Source organism: Anopheles funestus, chromosome 3RL (genome assembly GCF_943734845.2).
Source record: "Anopheles funestus chromosome 3RL, idAnoFuneDA-416_04, whole genome shotgun sequence".
NCBI lineage: Eukaryota > Metazoa > Arthropoda > Insecta > Diptera > Culicidae > Anopheles > Anopheles funestus.
This window is the reverse complement of record NC_064599.1, coordinates 10,678,421-10,704,416: the sequence shown is the minus strand read 5'-3', so window position 1 is coordinate 10,704,416 and position 25,996 is coordinate 10,678,421. Positions and strand designations below refer to the sequence as shown.

At 38.0% G+C, this 25,996-nt stretch overlaps 2 protein-coding genes across 2 annotated transcripts; both read left to right on the top strand.

The window, feature by feature from the left end:
- The first annotated feature begins 15,060 nt into the window (after positions 1–15,060).
- LOC125771339 (uncharacterized) lies at positions 15,061–16,429 on the top strand. Its single transcript, XM_049441878.1, has 2 exons — positions 15,061–15,818; positions 15,884–16,429. The coding sequence occupies exons 1-2, from the start codon at positions 15,093–15,095 to the stop codon at positions 15,923–15,925; spliced, it is 768 nt and encodes a 255-aa protein (XP_049297835.1). The 5' UTR covers positions 15,061–15,092; the 3' UTR covers positions 15,926–16,429.
- A 7,181-nt stretch (positions 16,430–23,610) lies between these two features.
- LOC125772316 (uncharacterized) lies at positions 23,611–25,731 on the top strand. The gene is made up of 2 exons (XM_049443886.1): positions 23,611–24,786; positions 24,904–25,731. Exons 1-2 carry the CDS (start codon positions 23,611–23,613, stop codon positions 25,729–25,731), a joined length of 2,004 nt encoding a protein of 667 aa, XP_049299843.1.
- Positions 25,732–25,996: the final 265 nt, after the last annotated feature.

The following is a 25,996-nucleotide window of genomic DNA, read 5'->3' as shown; positions in this document are numbered from 1 at the left end:
CAAATTTGTTGCAATAAGTTTCTTTTCACTCAAATAATACTTTAAATTTAAAAAAGAATAAAAAATCAGAAAAAAATTAAAAAAAATTTTTAACTCGAAAAAATCATAAGGCTTACCCCTTACGATTTTTTTTGGGAAATTTTGCAAAAAAAATTAAATTGATTTATTTTAATGCCAATTGGTTGCAATAGGTTTCTTTTCACTCAAATAATGTTTTAAACAAAAAAAGAATAAAATATTATGAAAAAATTGAAAAATTTTAAAAAGTTGAAAATTTCATTAGGCTCATTTTTTCACCAAGTTTTACCTATAACTCGGGCGGTATCTAACGGATCGCCAATCTTTAACCTGTGGTCGATAGATGGCACCAATGGCTACATTTTCTTCTTGGATGGCCATGCCCTCAGATGTCTGTGCCAGAAGTTATTCGAGGAACCAAGTTCCATACCCTGTTTGAGAAAATGTAAAATTTTCCTCATTTTTCCACCAAATTTTGCCTATAACTCGGGCGGTATCTAACGGATCGCCAATCTTTAAAATGTGGTCGATAGATGGCATCAAGGGCTACATTTTCTTCTTGGACGGCCATGCCCTCAGATGTCTGTGCCAGAAGTTATTCGAGGAACCAAGTTCCATACCCTGTTTGAGAAAATGTAAAATTTTCCTCATTTTTGAACAATTTAGCAAAATTTATAAATGTGATATTTTTTAATGCAAATTTGTTGCAATAAGTTTCTTTTCACTCAAATAATACTTTAAATTTAAAAAAGAATAAAAAATCAGAAAAAAATTTAAAAAAATTTTTAACTCGAAAAAATCATAAGGCTTACCCCTTACGATTTTTTTGGGAAATTTTTGCAAAAAAATTTAAATTGATTTATTTTAATGCCAATTGGTTGCAAAAGGTTTCTTTTCACTCAAATAATGTTTTAAACAAAAAAAGAATAAAATATTATAAAAAAATTGAAAAATTTTAAAAAGTTGAAAATTTCATTAGGCTCATTTTTTCACCAAGTTTTACCTATAACTCGGGCGGTATCTAACGGATCGCCAATCTTTAACCTGTGGTCGATAGATGGCACCAATGGCTACATTTTCTTCTTGGATGGCCATGCCCTCAGATGTCTGTGCCAGAAGTTATTCGAGGAACCAAGTTCCATACCCTGTTTGAGAAAATGTAAAATTTTCCTCATTTTTCCACCAAGTTTTGCCTATAACTCGGGCGGTATCTAACGGATCGCCAATCTTTAAAATGTGGTCGATAGATGGCATCAAGGGCTACATTTTCTTCTTGGACGGCCATGCCCTCAGATGTCTGTGCCAGAAGTTATTCGAGGAACCAAGTTCCATACCCTGTTTGAGAAAATGTAAAATTTTCCTCATTTTTGAACAATTTAGCAAAATTTATAAATGTGATATTTTTTAATGCAAATTTGTTGCAATAAGTTTCTTTTCACTCAAATAATACTTTAAATTTAAAAAAGAATAAAAAATCAGAAAAAAATTTAAAAAAATTTTTAACTCGAAAAAATCATAAGGCTTACCCCTTACGATTTTTTTGGGAAATTTTGCAAAAAAATTTAAATTGATTTATTTTAATGCCAATTGGTTGCAATAGGTTTCTTTTCACTCAAATAATGTTTTAAACAAAAAAAGAATAAAATATTATGAAAAAATTGAAAAATTTTAAAAAGTTGAAAATTTCATTAGGCTCATTTTTTCACCAAGTTTTACCTATAACTCGGGCGGTATCTAACGGATCGCCAATCTTTAACCTGTGGTCGATAGATGGCACCAATGGCTACATTTTCTTCTTGGATGGCCATGCCCTCAGATGTCTGTGCCAGAAGTTATTCGAGGAACCAAGTTCCATACCCTGTTTGAGAAAATGTAAAATTTTCCTCATTTTTCCACCAAGTTTTGCCTATAACTCGGGCGGTATCTAACGGATCGCCAATCTTTAAAATGTGGTCGATAGATGGCATCAAGGGCTACATTTTCTTCTTGGACGGCCATGCCCTCAGATGTCTGTGCCAGAAGTTATTCGAGGAACCAAGTTCCATACCCTGTTTGAGAAAATGTAAAATTTTCCTCATTTTTGAACAATTTAGCAAAATTTATAAATGTGATATTTTTTAATGCAAATTTGTTGCAATAAGTTTCTTTTCACTCAAATAATACTTTAAATTTAAAAAAGAATAAAAAATCAGAAAAAAATTAAAAAAAATTTTTAACTCGAAAAAATCATAAGGCTTACCCCTTACGATTTTTTTGGGAAATTTTGCAAAAAAATTTAAATTGATTTATTTTAATGCCAATTGGTTGCAATAGGTTTCTTTTCACTCAAATAATGTTTTAAACAAAAAAAGAATAAAATATTATGAAAAAATTGAAAAATTTTAAAAAGTTGAAAATTTCATTAGGCTCATTTTTTCACCAAGTTTTACCTATAACTCGGGCGGTATCTAACGGATCGCCAATCTTTAACCTGTGGTCGATAGATGGCACCAATGGCTACATTTTCTTCTTGGACGGCCATGCCCTCAGATGTCTGTGCCAGAAGTTATTCGAGGAACCAAGTTCCATACCCTGTTTGAGAAAATGTAAAATTTTCCTCATTTTTCCACCAAGTTTTGCCTATAACTCGGGCGGTATCTAACGGATCGCCAATCTTTAAAATGTGGTCGATAGATGGCATCAAGGGCTACATTTTCTTCTTGGACGGCCATGCCCTCAGATGTCTGTGCCAGAAGTTATTCGAGGAACCAAGTTCCATACCCTGTTTGAGAAAATGTAAAATTTTCCTCATTTTTGAACAATTTAGCAAAATTTATAAATGTGATATTTTTTAATGCAAATTTGTTGCAATAAGTTTCTTTTCACTCAAATAATACTTTAAATTTAAAAAAGAATAAAAAATCAGAAAAAAATTAAAAAAAAATTTTAACTCGAAAAAATCATAAGGCTTACCCCTTACGATTTTTTTTGGGAAATTTTGCAAAAAAATTTAAATTGATTTATTTTAATGCCAATTGGTTGCAATAGGTTTCTTTTCACTCAAATAATGTTTTAAACAAAAAAAGAATAAAATATTATGAAAAAATTGAAAAATTTTAAAAAGTTGAAAATTTCATTAGGCTCATTTTTTCACCAAGTTTTACCTATAACTCGGGCGGTATCTAACGGATCGCCAATCTTTAACCTGTGGTCGATAGATGGCACCAATGGCTACATTTTCTTCTTGGACGGCCATGCCCTCAGATGTCTGTGCCAGAAGTTATTCGAGGAACCAAGTTCCATACCCTGTTTGAGAAAATGTAAAATTTTCCTCATTTTTGAACAATTTAGCAAAATTTATAAATGTGATATTTTTTAATGCAAATTTGTTGCAATAAGTTTCTTTTCACTCAAATAATTCTTTAAATTTAAAAAAGAATAAAAAATCAGAAAAAAATTTAAAAAAATTTTTAACTCGAAAAAATCATAAGGCTTACCCCTTACGATTTTTTTTGGGAAATTTTGCAAAAAAATTTAAATTGATTTATTTTAATGCCAATTGGTTGCAATAGGTTTCTTTTCACTCAAATAATGTTTTAAACAAAAAAAGAATAAAATATTATGAAAAAATTGAAAAATTTTAAAAAGTTGAAAATTTCATTAGGCTCATTTTTTCACCAAGTTTTACCTATAACTCGGGCGGTATCTAACGGATCGCCAATCTTTAACCTGTGGTCGATAGATGGCACCAATGGATACATTTTCTTCTTGGATGGCCATGCCCTCAGATGTCTGTGCCAGAAGTTATTCGAGGAACCAAGTTCCATACCCTGTTTGAGAAAATGTAAAATTTTCCTCATTTTTCCACCAAGTTTTGCCTATAACTCGGGCGGTATCTAACGGATCGCCAATCTTTAAAATGTGGTCGATAGATGGCATCAAGGGCTACATTTTCTTCTTGGACGGCCATGCCCTCAGATGTCTGTGCCAGAAGTTATTCGAGGAACCAAGTTCCATACCCTGTTTGAGAAAATGTAAAATTTTCCTCATTTTTGAACAATTTAGCAAAATTTATAAATGTGATATTTTTTAATGCAAATTTGTTGCAATAAGTTTCTTTTCACTCAAATAATACTTTAAATTTAAAAAAGAATAAAAAATCAGAAAAAAATTAAAAAAAATTTTTAACTCGAAAAAATCATAAGGCTTACCCCTTACGATTTTTTTGGGAAATTTTGCAAAAAAATTTAAATTGATTTATTTTAATGCCAATTGGTTGCAATAGGTTTCTTTTCACTCAAATAATGTTTTAAACAAAAAAAGAATAAAATATTATGAAAAAATTGAAAAATTTTAAAAAGTTGAAAATTTCATTAGGCTCATTTTTTCACCAAGTTTTACCTATAACTCGGGCGGTATCTAACGGATCGCCAATCTTTAAAATGTGGTCGATAGATGGCATCAAGGGCTACATTTTCTTCTTGGACGGCCATGCCCTCAGATGTCTGTGCCAGAAGTTATTCGAGGAACCAAGTTCCATACCCTGTTTGAGAAAATGTAAAATTTTCCTCATTTTTGAACAATTTAGCAAAATTTATAAATGTGATATTTTTTAATGCAAATTTGTTGCAATAAGTTTCTTTTCACTCAAATAATACTTTAAATTTAAAAAAGAATAAAAAATCAGAAAAAAATTAAAAAAAATTTTTAACTCGAAAAAATCATAAGGCTTACCCCTTACGATTTTTTTTGGGAAATTTTGCAAAAAAAATTAAATTGATTTATTTTAATGCCAATTGGTTGCAATAGGTTTCTTTTCACTCAAATAATGTTTTAAACAAAAAAAGAATAAAATATTATGAAAAAATTGAAAAATTTTAAAAAGTTGAAAATTTCATTAGGCTCATTTTTTCACCAAGTTTTACCTATAACTCGGGCGGTATCTAACGGATCGCCAATCTTTAACCTGTGGTCGATAGATGGCACCAATGGCTACATTTTCTTCTTGGACGGCCATGCCCTCAGATGTCTGTGCCAGAAGTTATTCGAGGAACCAAGTTCCATACCCTGTTTGAGAAAATGTAAAATTTTCCTCATTTTTCCACCAAGTTTTGCCTATAACTCGGGCGGTATCTAACGGATCGCCAATCTTTAAAATGTGGTCGATAGATGGCATCAAGGGCTACATTTTCTTCTTGGACGGCCATGCCCTCAGATGTCTGTGCCAGAAGTTATTCGAGGAACCAAGTTCCATACCCTGTTTGAGAAATGTAAAATTTTCCTCATTTTTGAACAATTTAGCAAAATTTATAAATGTGATATTTTTTAATGCAAATTTGTTGCAATAAGTTTCTTTTCACTCAAATAATACTTTAAATTTAAAAAAGAATAAAAAATCAGAAAAAAAATTAAAAAAAATTTTTAACTCGAAAAAATCATAAGGCTTACCCCTTACGATTTTTTTTGGGAAATTTTGCAAAAAAAATTAAATTGATTTATTTTAATGCCAATTGGTTGCAATAGGTTTCTTTTCACTCAAATAATGTTTTAAACAAAAAAAGAATAAAATATTATGAAAAAATTGAAAAATTTTAAAAAGTTGAAATTTCATTAGGCTCATTTTTTCACCAAGTTTTACCTATAACTCGGGCGGTATCTAACGGATCGCCAATCTTTAACCTGTGGTCGATAGATGGCACCAATGGCTACATTTTCTTCTTGGATGGCCATGCCCTCAGATGTCTGTGCCAGAAGTTATTCGAGGAACCAAGTTCCATACCCTGTTTGAGAAAATGTAAAATTTTCCTCATTTTTCCACCAAATTTTGCCTATAACTCGGGCGGTATCTAACGGATCGCCAATCTTTAAAATGTGGTCGATAGATGGCATCAAGGGCTACATTTTCTTCTTGGACGGCCATGCCCTCAGATGTCTGTGCCAGAAGTTATTCGAGGAACCAAGTTCCATACCCTGTTTGAGAAAATGTAAAATTTTCCTCATTTTTGAACAATTTAGCAAAATTTATAAATGTGATATTTTTTAATGCAAATTTGTTGCAATAAGTTTCTTTTCACTCAAATAATACTTTAAATTTAAAAAAGAATAAAAAATCAGAAAAAAATTTAAAAAAATTTTTAACTCGAAAAAATCATAAGGCTTACCCCTTACGATTTTTTTGGGAAATTTTGCAAAAAAATTTAAATTGATTTATTTTAATGCCAATTGGTTGCAATAGGTTTCTTTTCACTCAAATAATGTTTTAAACAAAAAAAGAATAAAATATTATGAAAAAATTGAAAAATTTTAAAAAGTTGAAAATTTCATTAGGCTCATTTTTTCACCAAGTTTTACCTATAACTCGGGCGGTATCTAACGGATCGCCAATCTTTAACCTGTGGTCGATAGATGGCACCAATGGCTACATTTTCTTCTTGGATGGCCATGCCCTCAGATGTCTGTGCCAGAAGTTATTCGAGGAACCAAGTTCCATACCCTGTTTGAGAAAATGTAAAATTTTCCTCATTTTTCCACCAAGTTTTGCCTATAACTCGGGCGGTATCTAACGGATCGCCAATCTTTAAAATGTGGTCGATAGATGGCATCAAGGGCTACATTTTCTTCTTGGACGGCCATGCCCTCAGATGTCTGTGCCAGAAGTTATTCGAGGAACCAAGTTCCATACCCTGTTTGAGAAAATGTAAAATTTTCCTCATTTTTGAACAATTTAGCAAAATTTATAAATGTGATATTTTTTAATGCAAATTTGTTGCAATAAGTTTCTTTTCACTCAAATAATACTTTAAATTTAAAAAAGAATAAAAAATCAGAAAAAAATTTAAAAAAATTTTTAACTCGAAAAAATCATAAGGCTTACCCCTTACGATTTTTTTGGGAAATTTTGCAAAAAAATTTAAATTGATTTATTTTAATGCCAATTGGTTGCAATAGGTTTCTTTTCACTCAAATAATGTTTTAAACAAAAAAAGAATAAAATATTATGAAAAAATTGAAAAATTTTAAAAAGTTGAAAATTTCATTAGGCTCATTTTTTCACCAAGTTTTACCTATAACTCGGGCGGTATCTAACGGATCGCCAATCTTTAACCTGTGGTCGATAGATGGCACCAATGGCTACATTTTCTTCTTGGATGGCCATGCCCTCAGATGTCTGTGCCAGAAGTTATTCGAGGAACCAAGTTCCATACCCTGTTTGAGAAAATGTAAAATTTTCCTCATTTTTCCACCAAGTTTTGCCTATAACTCGGGCGGTATCTAACGGATCGCCAATCTTTAAAATGTGGTCGATAGATGGCATCAAGGGCTACATTTTCTTCTTGGACGGCCATGCCCTCAGATGTCTGTGCCAGAAGTTATTCGAGGAACCAAGTTCCATACCCTGTTTGAGAAAATGTAAAATTTTCCTCATTTTTGAACAATTTAGCAAAATTTATAAATGTGATATTTTTTAATGCAAATTTGTTGCAATAAGTTTCTTTTCACTCAAATAATACTTTAAATTTAAAAAAGAATAAAAAATCAGAAAAAAATTAAAAAAAATTTTTAACTCGAAAAAATCATAAGGCTTACCCCTTACGATTTTTTTGGGAAATTTTGCAAAAAAATTTAAATTGATTTATTTTAATGCCAATTGGTTGCAATAGGTTTCTTTTCACTCAAATAATGTTTTAAACAAAAAAAGAATAAAATATTATGAAAAAATTGAAAAATTTTAAAAAGTTGAAAATTTCATTAGGCTCATTTTTTCACCAAGTTTTACCTATAACTCGGGCGGTATCTAACGGATCGCCAATCTTTAACCTGTGGTCGATAGATGGCACCAATGGCTACATTTTCTTCTTGGATGGCCATGCCCTCAGATGTCTGTGCCAGAAGTTATTCGAGGAACCAAGTTCCATACCCTGTTTGAGAAAATGTAAAATTTTCCTCATTTTTCCACCAAGTTTTGCCTATAACTCGGGCGGTATCTAACGGATCGCCAATCTTTAAAATGTGGTCGATAGATGGCATCAAGGGCTACATTTTCTTCTTGGACGGCCATGCCCTCAGATGTCTGTGCCAGAAGTTATTCGAGGAACCAAGTTCCATACCCTGTTTGAGAAAATGTAAAATTTTCCTCATTTTTGAACAATTTAGCAAAATTTATAAATGTGATATTTTTTAATGCAAATTTGTTGCAATAAGTTTCTTTTCACTCAAATAATACTTTAAATTTAAAAAAGAATAAAAAATCAGAAAAAAATTAAAAAAAAATTTTAACTCGAAAAAATCATAAGGCTTACCCCTTACGATTTTTTTTGGGAAATTTTGCAAAAAAATTTAAATTGATTTATTTTAATGCCAATTGGTTGCAATAGGTTTCTTTTCACTCAAATAATGTTTTAAACAAAAAAAGAATAAAATATTATGAAAAAATTGAAAAATTTTAAAAAGTTGAAAATTTCATTAGGCTCATTTTTTCACCAAGTTTTACCTATAACTCGGGCGGTATCTAACGGATCGCCAATCTTTAACCTGTGGTCGATAGATGGCACCAATGGCTACATTTTCTTCTTGGATGGCCATGCCCTCAGATGTCTGTGCCAGAAGTTATTCGAGGAACCAAGTTCCATACCCTGTTTGAGAAAATGTAAAATTTTCCTCATTTTTCCACCAAGTTTTGCCTATAACTCGGGCAGGATCTAACGGATCGCCAATCTTTAAAATGTGGTCGATAGATGGCATCAAGGGCTACATTTTCTTCTTGGACGGCCATGCCCTCAGATGTCTGTGCCAGAAGTTATTCGAGGAACCAAGTTCCATACCCTGTTTGAGAAAATGTAAAATTTTCCTCATTTTTGAACAATTTAGCAAAATTTATAAATGTGATATTTTTTAATGCAAATTTGTTGCAATAAGTTTCTTTTCACTCAAATAATTCTTTAAATTTAAAAAAGAATAAAAAATCAGAAAAAAATTTAAAAAAATTTTTAACTCGAAAAAATCATAAGGCTTACCCCTTACGATTTTTTTTGGGAAATTTTGCAAAAAAATTTAAATTGATTTATTTTAATGCCAATTGGTTGCAATAGGTTTCTTTTCACTCAAATAATGTTTTAAACAAAAAAAGAATAAAATATTATGAAAAAATTGAAAAATTTTAAAAAGTTGAAAATTTCATTAGGCTCATTTTTTCACCAAGTTTTACCTATAACTCGGGCGGTATCTAACGGATCGCCAATCTTTAACCTGTGGTCGATAGATGGCACCAATGGATACATTTTCTTCTTGGATGGCCATGCCCTCAGATGTCTGTGCCAGAAGTTATTCGAGGAACCAAGTTCCATACCCTGTTTGAGAAAATGTAAAATTTTCCTCATTTTTCCACCAAGTTTTGCCTATAACTCGGGCGGTATCTAACGGATCGCCAATCTTTAAAATGTGGTCGATAGATGGCATCAAGGGCTACATTTTCTTCTTGGACGGCCATGCCCTCAGATGTCTGTGCCAGAAGTTATTCGAGGAACCAAGTTCCATACCCTGTTTGAGAAAATGTAAAATTTTCCTCATTTTTGAACAATTTAGCAAAATTTATAAATGTGATATTTTTTAATGCAAATTTGTTGCAATAAGTTTCTTTTCACTCAAATAATACTTTAAATTTAAAAAAGAATAAAAAATCAGAAAAAAATTAAAAAAAATTTTTAACTCGAAAAAATCATAAGGCTTACCCCTTACGATTTTTTTGGGAAATTTTGCAAAAAAATTTAAATTGATTTATTTTAATGCCAATTGGTTGCAATAGGTTTCTTTTCACTCAAATAATGTTTTAAACAAAAAAAGAATAAAATATTATGAAAAAATTGAAAAATTTTAAAAAGTTGAAAATTTCATTAGGCTCATTTTTTCACCAAGTTTTACCTATAACTCGGGCGGTATCTAACGGATCGCCAATCTTTAAAATGTGGTCGATAGATGGCATCAAGGGCTACATTTTCTTCTTGGACGGCCATGCCCTCAGATGTCTGTGCCAGAAGTTATTCGAGGAACCAAGTTCCATACCCTGTTTGAGAAAATGTAAAATTTTCCTCATTTTTGAACAATTTAGCAAAATTTATAAATGTGATATTTTTTAATGCAAATTTGTTGCAATAAGTTTCTTTTCACTCAAATAATACTTTAAATTTAAAAAAGAATAAAAAATCAGAAAAAAATTAAAAAAAATTTTTAACTCGAAAAAATCATAAGGCTTACCCCTTACGATTTTTTTTGGGAAATTTTGCAAAAAAATTTAAATTGATTTATTTTAATGCCAATTGGTTGCAATAGGTTTCTTTTCACTCAAATAATGTTTTAAACAAAAAAAGAATAAAATATTATGAAAAAATTGAAAAATTTTAAAAAGTTGAAAATTTCATTAGGCTAATTTTTTCACCAAGTTTTACCTATAACTCGGGCGGTATCTAACGGATCGCCAATCTTTAACCTGTGGTCGATAGATGGCACCAATGGCTACATTTTCTTCTTGGATGGCCATGCCCTCAGATGTCTGTGCCAGAAGTTATTCGAGGAACCAAGTTCCATACCCTGTTTGAGAAAATGTAAAATTTTCCTCATTTTTCCACCAAGTTTTGCCTATAACTCGGGCGGTATCTAACGGATCGCCAATCTTTAAAATGTGGTCGATAGATGGCATCAAGGGCTACATTTTCTTCTTGGACGGCCATGCCCTCAGATGTCTGTGCCAGAAGTTATTCGAGGAACCAAGTTCCATACCCTGTTTGAGAAAATGTAAAATTTTCCTCATTTTTGAACAATTTAGCAAAATTTATAAATGTGATATTTTTTAATGCAAATTTGTTGCAATAAGTTTCTTTTCACTCAAATAATACTTTAAATTTAAAAAAGAATAAAAAATCAGAAAAAAATTAAAAAAAATTTTTAACTCGAAAAAATCATAAGGCTTACCCCTTACGATTTTTTTTGGGAAATTTTGCAAAAAAATTTAAATTGATTTATTTTAATGCCAATTGGTTGCAATAGGTTTCTTTTCACTCAAATAATGTTTTAAACAAAAAAAGAATAAAATATTATGAAAAAATTGAAAAATTTTAAAAAGTTGAAAATTTCATTAGGCTCATTTTTTCACCAAGTTTTACCTATAACTCGGGCGGTATCTAACGGATCGCCAATCTTTAACCTGTGGTCGATAGATGGCACCAATGGCTACATTTTCTTCTTGGATGGCCATGCCCTCAGATGTCTGTGCCAGAAGTTATTCGAGGAACCAAGTTCCATACCCTGTTTGAGAAAATGTAAAATTTTCCTCATTTTTCCACCAAGTTTTGCCTATAACTCGGGCGGTATCTAACGGATCGCCAATCTTTAAAATGTGGTCGATAGATGGCATCAAGGGCTACATTTTCTTCTTGGATGGCCATGCCCTCAGATGTCTGTGCCAGAAGTTATTCGAGGAACCAAGTTCCATACCCTGTTTGAGAAAATGTAAAATTTTCCTCATTTTTGAACAATTTAGCAAAATTTATAAATGTGATATTTTTTAATGCAAATTTGTTGCAATAAGTTTCTTTTCACTCAAATAATACTTTAAATTTAAAAAAGAATAAAAAATCAGAAAAAAATTAAAAAAAAATTTTAACTCGAAAAAATCATAAGGCTTACCCCTTACGATTTTTTTGGGAAATTTTGCAAAAAAATTTAAATTGATTTATTTTAATGCCAATTGGTTGCAATAGGTTTCTTTTCACTCAAATAATGTTTTAAACAAAAAAAGAATAAAATATTATGAAAAAATTGAAAAATTTTAAAAAGTTGAAAATTTCATTAGGCTTATTGTTGGAACAGTATTTACATTTGACGAATCATCCGACATGCGATTTGTCGGAGGAGCGGAATCACTTTCGGATAGTGATGGGCGGAACTTAAAGTTCCGTAAATAGTCAATAAATAGGGGGCGAAAAGGCTTTTTGCGCTCTCTCCATTCTTTAAAAGCGAAACAACTGGCTGGTAATTATTAACAGAAAACTTATCCGAAATAAAATCCGCGAAAGAACATTGGTGCCGTGACCAGGATTTCTACAACCTAAATACTCGCGATTTTTTCGATAAGAGAACGTAATCCACGCGCGCGCATTTCGGCAGTAGCTCGCATTTCATCACACTACACTCGAGTACGCACTTTTCGCAGCTTGTACCAAAATGCCTGCTCAAACAATTTTGGCTTCACGAAGGACGATTTTGCTCGCTACTTTGGTGCGACACGAACAGTTTTTGCGGGAATTTGATCCCGAGCGAGACTCCAATGCCGTGGAAATTCGACTTGATAAAGTCCAGCAGTTGGTAAAGGATTTGGAGAATATTCAACAACAGCTGGAAGATGCATCAACCACTGTTGAAGAATCCGATCATAACGACGCGTTGAGGCAGGATTTCGAGCCACGCTTAATATATCTGGAAGGCGAATTGAAGGCGAAAATGAGGAAAATTTCGCGCAATGAAGCCGCGCAGCAAAGGACAGGCAACAGCTTCTTAAAGGGGATAAAATTGCCCACCATCACACTCCCGGAATTCAATGGCGATTACATGCAGTGGTTGACCTTTAGGGACACTTTCGAGTGTCTCATACACGACAACACAGATTTGCCCGCCATACAAAAGTTTCATTACTTGCGCGCAGCGTTGAAGGGTGAAGCGGCGCAAGTAATCGAGGCAATTACAATCAGTGCGGCAAATTATGAGCAAGCTTGGAAAATGATCACTGCAAGATATTCCAATGAATATTTGCTAAAAAAGCGTCATCTGCAGGCCATGTTTAGCATGAAGCCGATCAAGCACGAAGGTGCGTTGACCCTGCATCAGCTGGTTGACGAATTTGAACGCCACAAAAATACGCTCCACCACTTGGGTGAAGATACTGACGCTTGGAGTAGTATCTTGGAGCATTTGTTATGCACCAAGCTGCCAACAATCACGCTACGTGATTCTTACAACGTCGAATGAGAGTACTCGAAACGTTGTTAGTAAACAAACCCGATACGTCACTCTCTGAGCAGACCACACACACACGACGTCAAAATTTCCCGCGCGCGACGAGCTTTGCGACCGCCGATAGAGAACCTCACAGTTGCCCTGTATGCAATATGCCTCACGCCGTTATGAGATGCCAGCGATTCCTTGCTATGGATCCTGCACAACGATACCGATCAGCTTTAGGCGCACGAATTTGCCTAAATTGCTTGCGGTACAATCACCGAGCGCGTGATTGCTCCTCGCAATACAAGTGTCGACACTGCAATTTAGCGCACCACACACTATTACACTCACAACACCTTTCACACGGCACATTTCCCACTGCGCCCACCACGTCAGCTGCGCGAAATGCTTCCATAAATCACACTAACGATCACTTAGCGAACACACAAGAACACTACGTAGCAGCACACGCGAGCAAGCAAACGTACGATCACGTTTTTCTCCAAACTGCCGTAGTTCGGATAGTTGACGCGCACGGTATCGTTCATCCTGCGCGAGCACTTTTAGATAGTGGCTCTCAGCCTGATCTTATGAGCCGCCGGCTTGCTCATAGGTTAGCGCTTAAGTACGATGCGACTAACATTGCCCTTATCGGAGCGGGGAATTCGTCCACACCAGTGACAAAATCGGTGCGTGCCAACGTTTCATCACGAACGAGTCCGTATGAGTTGAGCGCTGATTTTTTGATCGTGGAAAACTTGATAGGGAATTTGCCAGCACATGACGTGCACGCGAATGATTGGCAAATACCCTCGAATTTTATGCTTGCTGACCCCCATTTTCATAAGTCGGCACCGCTCGATCTCATCCTCGGTGCCCGGCATTACCATGAATTCTTCCAAAGCGGGGCACAACATAAAATCTCGTCAGGCCTTCCTGTCCTCATCGAAAGTGTGTTCGGATGGGTCGTGAGCGGCTCAGCATCGTCCTTGAATCCTGCTGACGGAACCTCTAATGCAGCTTCCATCGTTTGTATGAGCACTCTAGAGGAATCGCTCGAACGATTCTGGAATGTGGAAGAGTTGCAGGTTAGAGATTGCTACTCACCTGAAGAACAACTATGCGAAACAGTTTTTAAGGAAACCACCCAACGTGACAAATCGGGTCGGTATATCGTACGTTTACCTCGGCAGCCTGACTTTAATGTAAAGCTCGGTCAGTCCAAGGCAACAGCATTGAGACGCTTCGAGTTGCTGGAAAGGAGGCTGGAACGCGATCCACAACTAAAGGCGGACTATCACCAATTTATGAAGGAGTATTTGGAGCTCGGCCATATGTCGCCGATAAATGTCAGTAGAGAAGAGGAACAGGCCTACTACTTACCGCATCATCCCGTTTTTAAAGCATCCAGCTCAACAACGAAAGTGAGAGTAGTGTTCGACGGATCTGCAAAAATGAATTCGGGTTATTCATTAAACGAAATATTATGCACTGGTCCTATAGTGCAAGACGATTTGCTGGATATAATCTTACGATTCCGTACATACAAGGTTGCGCTTGTGGGTGACATAGCAAAAATGTATCGACAAATCTTGTTGCATCCTGATGATCGTCGATTGGTTCGAATCTTTTTCCGTTTTTCGCCACAAGCCCCGATGCAGATTTTCGAACTCAACACTGTCACGTACGGACTTTCGCCATCATCATTCTTAGCTACGCGCACCTTGCTTCAGCTCGCAGATGATGAAGGTGCACACTATTCGAATGCACAAGCTGCCCTGAAACGAAACTTTTATGTAGATGATTTCATTGGTGGTGCCAACACGGTAGAAGATACTTTCCGTCTTCGTCAGGAGCTATCGAATCTACTTGCGAAAGGTGGATTCGAGTTACGCAAGTGGACATCGAATCATCTAGGCGTTCTCAGCGGTTTAAGTGCTGATCAAATCGGCACCCAGTCATCGTTGCAGTTCATTCCCAATGAAACGGTGAAAACACTCGGCATCTCCTGGAAACCAGAATCTGATGAGCTGTGCTTTGATTCGAACGTTTGTGTTGAATCAGCATCCTCAACGAAGCGATCCATACTGTCATGCATCGCGAAGATGTATGACCCGCTTGGACTGATTGCACCTGTATTGGTCCGTGCAAAGCTACTGATGCAAGAATTATGGCTGCTGAAATCCGGCTGGGATGATCCCGTTCCCGAGCAGATCTACAACAAATGGACAACGATTAGTGATGAATGGCAATCTTTATCTACGTATAAAACTATTCGTCATGTTCTTTTACCTAATTCACAAGTAGAACTCCACACATTCACCGACGCCTCCGAAGCAGCTTACGGAGCCTGTATCTACGCGCGTTGTAAGAACGCGGAAGGAGAAATACGGATCAGCTTACTGGCGTCGAAGTCCCGAGTAGCACCTCTTAAACGCGTCACACTGCCGAGACTCGAACTCAACGCAGCTGTTTTGGGCGCCCATCTCCAGCACCGGGTCCAGAAGGCGATGCAGATCGATAGCGTCGAGTCCTTCTTCTGGTCTGATTCAACTGTAACGCTGAAATGGATAGCATCTCCACCCAATACATGGAAGACATTCGTGGCGAACCGTGTCGCTGAAGTGCAGCGCTATTCTCATCCGCGACAATGGCGACACGTTCCTGGTTCCAGCAACCCTGCCGATTTGGTCTCTCGCGGCATGTCGGCAGCGAATTTCCTTAAGAGTCGACAGTGGCACTCCGGCCCGGATTGGCTAGCTCTTCCTTCATCGTCATGGCCCAGCTCGAATCCTGATTCCATCGACGGAGTGGATCTAGAAATCCGTCAGGTGAGTGCAGGTATCGCTACAACCTCGACTCATATATGGTTCGATATTTCGTCATCGTTTTCTAGGTTGGTGCGTATAATTGGGTATTGCGTACGTTTTGCGCGTAATACTCAACAGAAGGCGCGCACACAACCATCTTCAAACCACACCGTAGCACCACTTAGCATCACGAAAGAATACTTAGAAGACGCCAAAACTGTGCTTTGCAGACTAGCACAACAAGATGCCTTCTCTCCCGAAATCAAGCACATGAAAAAGGGAGAAGCTTTACTGAAGCAGTCATCTTTACGTAAACTAAGCCCCTTTATCGACGAGAAGGGTATAATACGAGTGGGAGGACGATTAAAACTGTCGCAGTTGCCGTACCAATCGAAACATCCCGTGGTGCTTCCTAAACAGCATAAGTTTACACGTCTCGTAGCTGAACATTACCACGAACAGCTTATGCATGCCGGCGGAAGACTTCTACTATCCCAGATGAGAGAGCAGTATTGGCCACTAGACGGACGTCGATTAGTGAAAGGCATCGTGCGGAATTGCTTTCGATGTATTCGCCAGGATCCCGCACTGGCACGGCAACCTATTGGTCAACTTCCCACATCACGCATTACACCCAGCCGGCCTTTCTCCACCACGGGAGTAGACTACGCCGGACCGTTCTATTTAAAGCCTGCGCATCGCAGAGCCGCAGCGACTAAGAGCTACCTGTGCGTATTCGTTTGTTTCACCACGAAGGCTGTTCATCTTGAACTCGTGGGAGACCTCACAACAGCAGGATTCTTAGCCGCACTACGACGTTTCGCTTCACGACGCGGTCTACCATCGCACATCCATTCCGATAATGGTAAAAACTTTGAAGGAGCCGAACGCGAGCTCAAGGAGCTTTTTGAGATGTTCAACGACGAGCAGCAGCGGAACGTCATTGCTACTTATTGTGCGAACTAGCGGCACTAACACCGGCACACTTTTTAATCGGCACATCGATGCATGCTGTTCCCGAGCCGGACTATACTCACCTGAAATCGTGCACCCTGGATGATCTTCAGAAGTGGCAACTGCTAGTGCAACGATTTTGGAAGCATTGGGCCACCGAGTATCTACAAGAAATGCAAAAGAGTTATACACGGCCGGGTAGCAACAGCAACAACATACTTACAGGCAGGTTAGTGATATTGATGGACGAATCGCTACCTTGTACTCGTTGGCCTCTAGCACGGATCGTACATGTCCACCCCGGGGAAGATCAGATCGTGCGAGTGGTAACACTGAAGACCGCGAAGGGGATAATAACGCGACCGATCACGAAAGTTTGCATCTTACCGATGCCCACCGACAAAGAGGACAACACGTGCTGATCGGATAACTGTTTTGACCTCCGTCAAGGCGGGGGAGGATGTTGGAACAGTATTTACATTTGACGAATCATCCGACATGCGATTTGTCGGAGGAGCGGAATCACTTTCGGATAGTGATGGGCGGAACTTAAAGTTCCGTAAATAGTCAATAAATAGGGGGCGAAAAGGCTTTTTGCGCTCTCTCCATTCTTTAAAAGCGAAACAACTGGCTGGTAATTATTAACAGAAAACTTATCCGAAATAAAATCCGCGAAAGAACACTCATTTTTCCACCAAGTTTTACCTATAACTCGGGCGGTATCTAACGGATCGCCAATCTTTAACCTGTGGTCGCTAGATGGCACCAATGGCTACATTTTCTTCTTGGATGGCCATGCCCTCAGATGTCTGTGCCAGAAGTTATTCGAGGAACCAAGTTCCATACCCTGTTTGAGAAAATGTAAAATTTTCCTCATTTTTCCTCCAAGTTTTGCCTATAACTCGGGCGGTATCTAACGGATCGCCAATCTTTAAAATGTGGTCGATAGATGGCATCAAGGGCTACATTTTCTTCTTGGACGGCCATGCCCTCAGATCTCTGTGCCAGAAGTTATTCGAGGAACCAAGTTCCATACCCTGTTTGAGAAAATGTAAAATTTTCCTCATTTTTGAACAATTTAGCAAAATTTATAAATGTGATATTTTTTAATGCAAATTTGTTGCAATAAGTTTCTTTTCACTCAAATAATACTTTAAATTTAAAAAAGAATAAAAAATCAGAAAAAAATTTTAAAAAAATTTTTAACTCGAAAAAATCATAAGGCTTACCCCTTACGATTTTTTTGGGAAATTTTGCAAAAAAATTTAAATTGATTTATTTTAATGCCAATTGGTTGCAATAGGTTTCTTTTCACTCAAATAATGTTTTAAACAAAAAAAGAATAAAATATTATGAAAAAATTGAAAAATTTTAAAAAGTTGAAAATTTCATTAGGCTCATTTTTTCACCAAGTTTTACCTATAACTCGGGCGGTATCTAACGGATCGCCAATCTTTAACCTGTGGTCGATAGATGGCACCAATGGATACATTTTCTTCTTGGATGGCCATGCCCTCAGATGTCTGTGCCAGAAGTTATTCGAGGAACCAAGTTCCATACCCTGTTTGAGAAAATGTAAAATTTTCCTCATTTTTCCACCAAGTTTTGCCTATAACTCGGGCGGTATCTAACGGATCGCCAATCTTTAAAATGTGGTCGATAGATGGCATCAAGGGCTACATTTTCTTCTTGGACGGCCATGCCCTCAGATGTCTGTGCCAGAAGTTATTCGAGGAACCAAGTTCCATACCCTGTTTGAGAAAATGTAAAATTTTCCTCATTTTTGAACAATTTAGCAAAATTTATAAATGTGATATTTTTTAATGCAAATTTGTTGCAATAAGTTTCTTTTCACTCAAATAATACTTTAAATTTAAAAAAGAATAAAAAATCAGAAAAAAATTAAAAAAAATTTTTAACTCGAAAAAATCATAAGGCTTACCCCTTACGATTTTTTTGGGAAATTTTGCAAAAAAATTTAAATTGATTTATTTTAATGCCAATTGGTTGCAATAGGTTTCTTTTCACTCAAATAATGTTTTAAACAAAAAAAGAATAAAATATTATGAAAAAATTGAAAAATTTTAAAAAGTTGAAAATTTCATTAGGCTCATTTTTTCACCAAGTTTTACCTATAACTCGGGCGGTATCTAACGGATCGCCAATCTTTAAAATGTGGTCGATAGATGGCATCAAGGGCTACATTTTCTTCTTGGACGGCCATGCCCTCAGATGTCTGTGCCAGAAGTTATTCGAGGAACCAAGTTCCATACCCTGTTTGAGAAAATGTAAAATTTTCCTCATTTTTGAACAATTTAGCAAAATTTATAAATGTGATATTTTTTAATGCAAATTTGTTGCAATAAGTTTCTTTTCACTCAAATAATACTTTAAATTTAAAAAAGAATAAAAAATCAGAAAAAAATTAAAAAAAATTTTTAACTCGAAAAAATCATAAGGCTTACCCCTTACGATTTTTTTTGGGAAATTTTGCAAAAAAATTTAAATTGATTTATTTTAATGCCAATTGGTTGCAATAGGTTTCTTTTCACTCAAATAATGTTTTAAACAAAAAAAGAATAAAATATTATGAAAAAATTGAAAAATTTTAAAAAGTTGAAAATTTCATTAGGCTAATTTTTTCACCAAGTTTTACCTATAACTCGGGCGGTATCTAACGGATCGCCAATCTTTAACCTGTGGTCGATAGATGGCACCAATGGCTACATTTTCTTCTTGGATGGCCATGCCCTCAGATGTCTGTGCCAGAAGTTATTCGAGGAACCAAGTTCCATACCCTGTTTGAGAAAATGTAAAATTTTCCTCATTTTTCCACCAAGTTTTGCCTATAACTCGGGCGGTATCTAACGGATCGCCAATCTTTAAAATGTGGTCGATAGATGGCATCAAGGGCTACATTTTCTTCTTGGACGGCCATGCCCTCAGATGTCTGTGCCAGAAGTTATTCGAGGAACCAAGTTCCATACCCTGTTTGAGAAAATGTAAAATTTTCCTCATTTTTGAACAATTTAGCAAAATTTATAAATGTGATATTTTTTAATGCAAATTTGTTGCAATAAGTTTCTTTTCACTCAAATAATACTTTAAATTTAAAAAAGAATAAAAAATCAGAAAAAAATTAAAAAAAATTTTTAACTCGAAAAAATCATAAGGCTTACCCCTTACGATTTTTTTTGGGAAATTTTGCAAAAAAATTTAAATTGATTTATTTTAATGCCAATTGGTTGCAATAGGTTTCTTTTCACTCAAATAATGTTTTAAACAAAAAAAGAATAAAATATTATGAAAAAATTGAAAAATTTTAAAAAGTTGAAAATTTCATTAGGCTCATTTTTTCACCAAGTTTTACCTATAACTCGGGCGGTATCTAACGGATCGCCAATCTTTAACCTGTGGTCGATAGATGGCACCAATGGCTACATTTTCTTCTTGGATGGCCATGCCCTCAGATGTCTGTGCCAGAAGTTATTCGAGGAACCAAGTTCCATACCCTGTTTGAGAAAATGTAAAATTTTCCTCATTTTTCCACCAAGTTTTGCCTATAACTCGGGCGGTATCTAACGGATCGCCAATCTTTAAAATGTGGTCGATAGATGGCATCAAGGGCTACATTTTCTTCTTGGATGGCCATGCCCTCAGATGTCTGTGCCAGAAGTTATTCGAGGAACCAAGTTCCATACCCTGTTTGAGAAAATGTAAAATTTTCCTCATTTTTGAACAATTTAGCAAAATTTATAAATGTGATATTTTTTAATGCAAATTTGTTGCAATAAGTTTCTTTTCACTCAAATAATACTTTAAATTTAAAAAAGAATAAAAAATCAGAAAAAAATTAAAAAAAAATTTTAACTCGAAAAAATCATAAGGCTTACCCCTTACGATTTTTTTGGGAAATTTTGCAAAAAAATTTAAATTGATTTATTTTAATGCCAATTGGTTGCAATAGGTTTCTTTTCACTCAAATAATGTTTTAAACAAAAAAAGAATAAAATATTATGAAAAAATTGAAAAATTTTAAAAAGTTGAAAATTTCATTAGGCTTATTGTTGGAACAGTATTTACATTTGACGAATCATCCGACATGCGATTTGTCGGAGGAGCGGAATCACTTTCGGATAGTGATGGGCGGAACTTAAAGTTCCGTAAATAGTCAATAAATAGGGGGCGAAAAGGCTTTTTGCGCTCTCTCCATTCTTTAAAAGCGAAACAACTGGCTGGTAATTATTAACAGAAAACTTATCCGAAATAAAATCCGCGAAAGAACATTGGTGCCGTGACCAGGATTTCTACAACCTAAATACTCGCGATTTTTTCGATAAGAGAACGTAATCCACGCGCGCGCATTTCGGCAGTAGCTCGCATTTCATCACACTACACTCGAGTACGCACTTTTCGCAGCTTGTACCAAAATGCCTGCTCAAACAATTTTGGCTTCACGAAGGACGATTTTGCTCGCTACTTTGGTGCGACACGAACAGTTTTTGCGGGAATTTGATCCCGAGCGAGACTCCAATGCCGTGGAAATTCGACTTGATAAAGTCCAGCAGTTGGTAAAGGATTTGGAGAATATTCAACAACAGCTGGAAGATGCATCAACCACTGTTGAAGAATCCGATCATAACGACGCGTTGAGGCAGGATTTCGAGCCACGCTTAATATATCTGGAAGGCGAATTGAAGGCGAAAATGAGGAAAATTTCGCGCAATGAAGCCGCGCAGCAAAGGACAGGCAACAGCTTCTTAAAGGGGATAAAATTGCCCACCATCACACTCCCGGAATTCAATGGCGATTACATGCAGTGGTTGACCTTTAGGGACACTTTCGAGTGTCTCATACACGACAACACAGATTTGCCCGCCATACAAAAGTTTCATTACTTGCGCGCAGCGTTGAAGGGTGAAGCGGCGCAAGTAATCGAGGCAATTACAATCAGTGCGGCAAATTATGAGCAAGCTTGGAAAATGATCACTGCAAGATATTCCAATGAATATTTGCTAAAAAAGCGTCATCTGCAGGCCATGTTTAGCATGAAGCCGATCAAGCACGAAGGTGCGTTGACCCTGCATCAGCTGGTTGACGAATTTGAACGCCACAAAAATACGCTCCACCACTTGGGTGAAGATACTGACGCTTGGAGTAGTATCTTGGAGCATTTGTTATGCACCAAGCTGCCAACAATCACGCTACGTGATTCTTACAACGTCGAATGAGAGTACTCGAAACGTTGTTAGTAAACAAACCCGATACGTCACTCTCTGAGCAGACCACACACACACGACGTCAAAATTTCCCGCGCGCGACGAGCTTTGCGACCGCCGATAGAGAACCTCACAGTTGCCCTGTATGCAATATGCCTCACGCCGTTATGAGATGCCAGCGATTCCTTGCTATGGATCCTGCACAACGATACCGATCAGCTTTAGGCGCACGAATTTGCCTAAATTGCTTGCGGTACAATCACCGAGCGCGTGATTGCTCCTCGCAATACAAGTGTCGACACTGCAATTTAGCGCACCACACACTATTACACTCACAACACCTTTCACACGGCACATTTCCCACTGCGCCCACCACGTCAGCTGCGCGAAATGCTTCCATAAATCACACTAACGATCACTTAGCGAACACACAAGAACACTACGTAGCAGCACACGCGAGCAAGCAAACGTACGATCACGTTTTTCTCCAAACTGCCGTAGTTCGGATAGTTGACGCGCACGGTATCGTTCATCCTGCGCGAGCACTTTTAGATAGTGGCTCTCAGCCTGATCTTATGAGCCGCCGGCTTGCTCATAGGTTAGCGCTTAAGTACGATGCGACTAACATTGCCCTTATCGGAGCGGGGAATTCGTCCACACCAGTGACAAAATCGGTGCGTGCCAACGTTTCATCACGAACGAGTCCGTATGAGTTGAGCGCTGATTTTTTGATCGTGGAAAACTTGATAGGGAATTTGCCAGCACATGACGTGCACGCGAATGATTGGCAAATACCCTCGAATTTTATGCTTGCTGACCCCCATTTTCATAAGTCGGCACCGCTCGATCTCATCCTCGGTGCCCGGCATTACCATGAATTCTTCCAAAGCGGGGCACAACATAAAATCTCGTCAGGCCTTCCTGTCCTCATCGAAAGTGTGTTCGGATGGGTCGTGAGCGGCTCAGCATCGTCCTTGAATCCTGCTGACGGAACCTCTAATGCAGCTTCCATCGTTTGTATGAGCACTCTAGAGGAATCGCTCGAACGATTCTGGAATGTGGAAGAGTTGCAGGTTAGAGATTGCTACTCACCTGAAGAACAACTATGCGAAACAGTTTTTAAGGAAACCACCCAACGTGACAAATCGGGTCGGTATATCGTACGTTTACCTCGGCAGCCTGACTTTAATGTAAAGCTCGGTCAGTCCAAGGCAACAGCATTGAGACGCTTCGAGTTGCTGGAAAGGAGGCTGGAACGCGATCCACAACTAAAGGCGGACTATCACCAATTTATGAAGGAGTATTTGGAGCTCGGCCATATGTCGCCGATAAATGTCAGTAGAGAAGAGGAACAGGCCTACTACTTACCGCATCATCCCGTTTTTAAAGCATCCAGCTCAACAACGAAAGTGAGAGTAGTGTTCGACGGATCTGCAAAAATGAATTCGGGTTATTCATTAAACGAAATATTATGCACTGGTCCTATAGTGCAAGACGATTTGCTGGATATAATCTTACGATTCCGTACATACAAGGTTGCGCTTGTGGGTGACATAGCAAAAATGTATCGACAAATCTTGTTGCATCCTGATGATCGTCGATTGGTTCGAATCTTTTTCCGTTTTTCGCCACAAGCCCCGATGCAGATTTTCGAACTCAACACTGTCACGTACGGACTTTCGCCATCATCATTCTTAGCTACGCGCACCTTGCTTCAGCTCGCAGATGATGAAGGTGCACACTATTCGAATGCACAAGCTGCCCTGAAACGAAACTTTTATGTAGATGATTTCATTGGTGGTGCCAACACGGTAGAAGATACTTTCCGTCTTCGTCAGGAGCTATCGGATCTACTTGCGAAAGGTGGATTCGAGTTACGCAAGTGGACATCGAATCATCTAGGCGTTCTCAGCGGTTTAAGTGCTGATCAAATCGGCACCCAGTCATCGTTGCAGTTCATTCCCAATGAAACGGTGAAAACACTCGGCATCTCCTGGAAACCAGAATCTGATGAGCTGTGCTTTGATTCGAACGTTTGTGTTGAATCAGCATCCTCAACGAAGCGATCCATACTGTCATGCATCGCGAAGATGTATGACCCGCTTGGACTGATTGCACCTGTATTGGTCCGTGCAAAGCTACTGATGCAAGAATTATGGCTGCTGAAATCCGGCTGGGATGATCCCGTTCCCGAGCAGATCTACAACAAATGGACAACGATTAGTGATGAATGGCAATCTTTATCTACGTATAAAACTAATCGTCATGTTCTTTTACCTAATTCACAAGTAGAACTCCACACATTCACCGACGCCTCCGAAGCAGCTTACGGAGCCTGTATCTACGCGCGTTGTAAGAACGCGGAAGGAGAAATACGGATCAGCTTACTGGCGTCGAAGTCCCGAGTAGCACCTCTTAAACGCGTCACACTGCCGAGACTCGAACTCAACGCAGCTGTTTTGGGCGCCCATCTCCAGCACCGGGTCCAGAAGGCGATGCAGATCGATAGCGTCGAGTCCTTCTTCTGGTCTGATTCAACTGTAACGCTGAAATGGATAGCATCTCCACCCAATACATGGAAGACATTCGTGGCGAACCGTGTCGCTGAAGTGCAGCGCTATTCTCATCCGCGACAATGGCGACACGTTCCTGGTTCCAGCAACCCTGCCGATTTGGTCTCTCGCGGCATGTCGGCAGCGAATTTCCTTAAGAGTCGACAGTGGCACTCCGGCCCGGATTGGCTAGCTCTTCCTTCATCGTCATGGCCCAGCTCGAATCCTGATTCCATCGACGGAGTGGATCTAGAAATCCGTCAGGTGAGTGCAGGTATCGCTACAACCTCGACTCATATATGGTTCGATATTTCGTCATCGTTTTCTAGGTTGGTGCGTATAATTGGGTATTGCGTACGTTTTGCGCGTAATGCTCAACAGAAGGTGCGCACACAACCATCTTCAAACCACACCGTAGCACCACTTAGCATCACGAAAGAATACTTAGAAGACGCCAAAACTGTGCTTTGCAGACTAGCACAACAAGATGCCTTCTCTCCCGAAATCAAGCACATGAAAAAGGGAGAAGCTTTACTGAAGCAGTCATCTTTACGTAAACTAAGCCCCTTTATCGACGAGAAGGGTATAATACGAGTGGGAGGACGATTAAAACTGTCGCAGTTGCCGTACCAATCGAAACATCCCGTGGTGCTTCCTAAACAGCATAAGTTTACACGTCTCGTAGCTGAACATTACCACGAACAGCTTATGCATGCCGGCGGAAGACTTCTACTATCCCAGATGAGAGAGCAGTATTGGCCACTAGACGGACGTCGATTAGTGAAAGGCATCGTGCGGAATTGCTTTCGATGTATTCGCCAGGATCCCGCACTGGCACGGCAACCTATTGGTCAACTTCCCACATCACGCATTACACCCAGCCGGCCTTTCTCCACCACGGGAGTAGACTACGCCGGACCGTTCTATTTAAAGCCTGCGCATCGCAGAGCCGCAGCGACTAAGAGCTACCTGTGCGTATTCGTTTGTTTCACCACGAAGGCTGTTCATCTTGAACTCGTGGGAGACCTCACAACAGCAGGATTCTTAGCCGCACTACGACGTTTCGCTTCACGACGCGGTCTACCATCGCACATCCATTCCGATAATGGTAAAAACTTTGAAGGAGCCGAACGCGAGCTCAAGGAGCTTTTTGAGATGTTCAACGACGAGCAGCAGCGGAACGTCATTGCTACTTATTGTGCGAACTAGCGGCACTAACACCGGCACACTTTTTAATCGGCACATCGATGCATGCTGTTCCCGAGCCGGACTATACTCACCTGAAATCGTGCACCCTGGATGATCTTCAGAAGTGGCAACTGCTAGTGCAACGATTTTGGAAGCATTGGGCCACCGAGTATCTACAAGAAATGCAAAAGAGTTATACACGGCCGGGTAGCAACAGCAACAACATACTTACAGGCAGGTTAGTGATATTGATGGACGAATCGCTACCCTGTACTCGTTGGCCTCT

Excerpts from the sequence above, each read along its gene's own strand:
- LOC125771339 (XM_049441878.1), top strand. The coding sequence starts at position 15,093 with ATGTATGACCCGCTTGGACTGATTGCACCTGTATTGGTCCGTGCAAAG. Across the intron at positions 15,819-15,883 it reads TGGATCTAGAAATCCGTCAG|GTTGGTGCGTATAATTGGGT; the intron begins GTGAGTGCAGGT and ends ATCGTTTTCTAG.
- LOC125772316 (XM_049443886.1), top strand. The coding sequence starts at position 23,611 with ATGCAGATTTTCGAACTCAACACTGTCACGTACGGACTTTCGCCATCA. Across the intron at positions 24,787-24,903 it reads TGGATCTAGAAATCCGTCAG|AAGGTGCGCACACAACCATC; the intron begins GTGAGTGCAGGT and ends AATGCTCAACAG.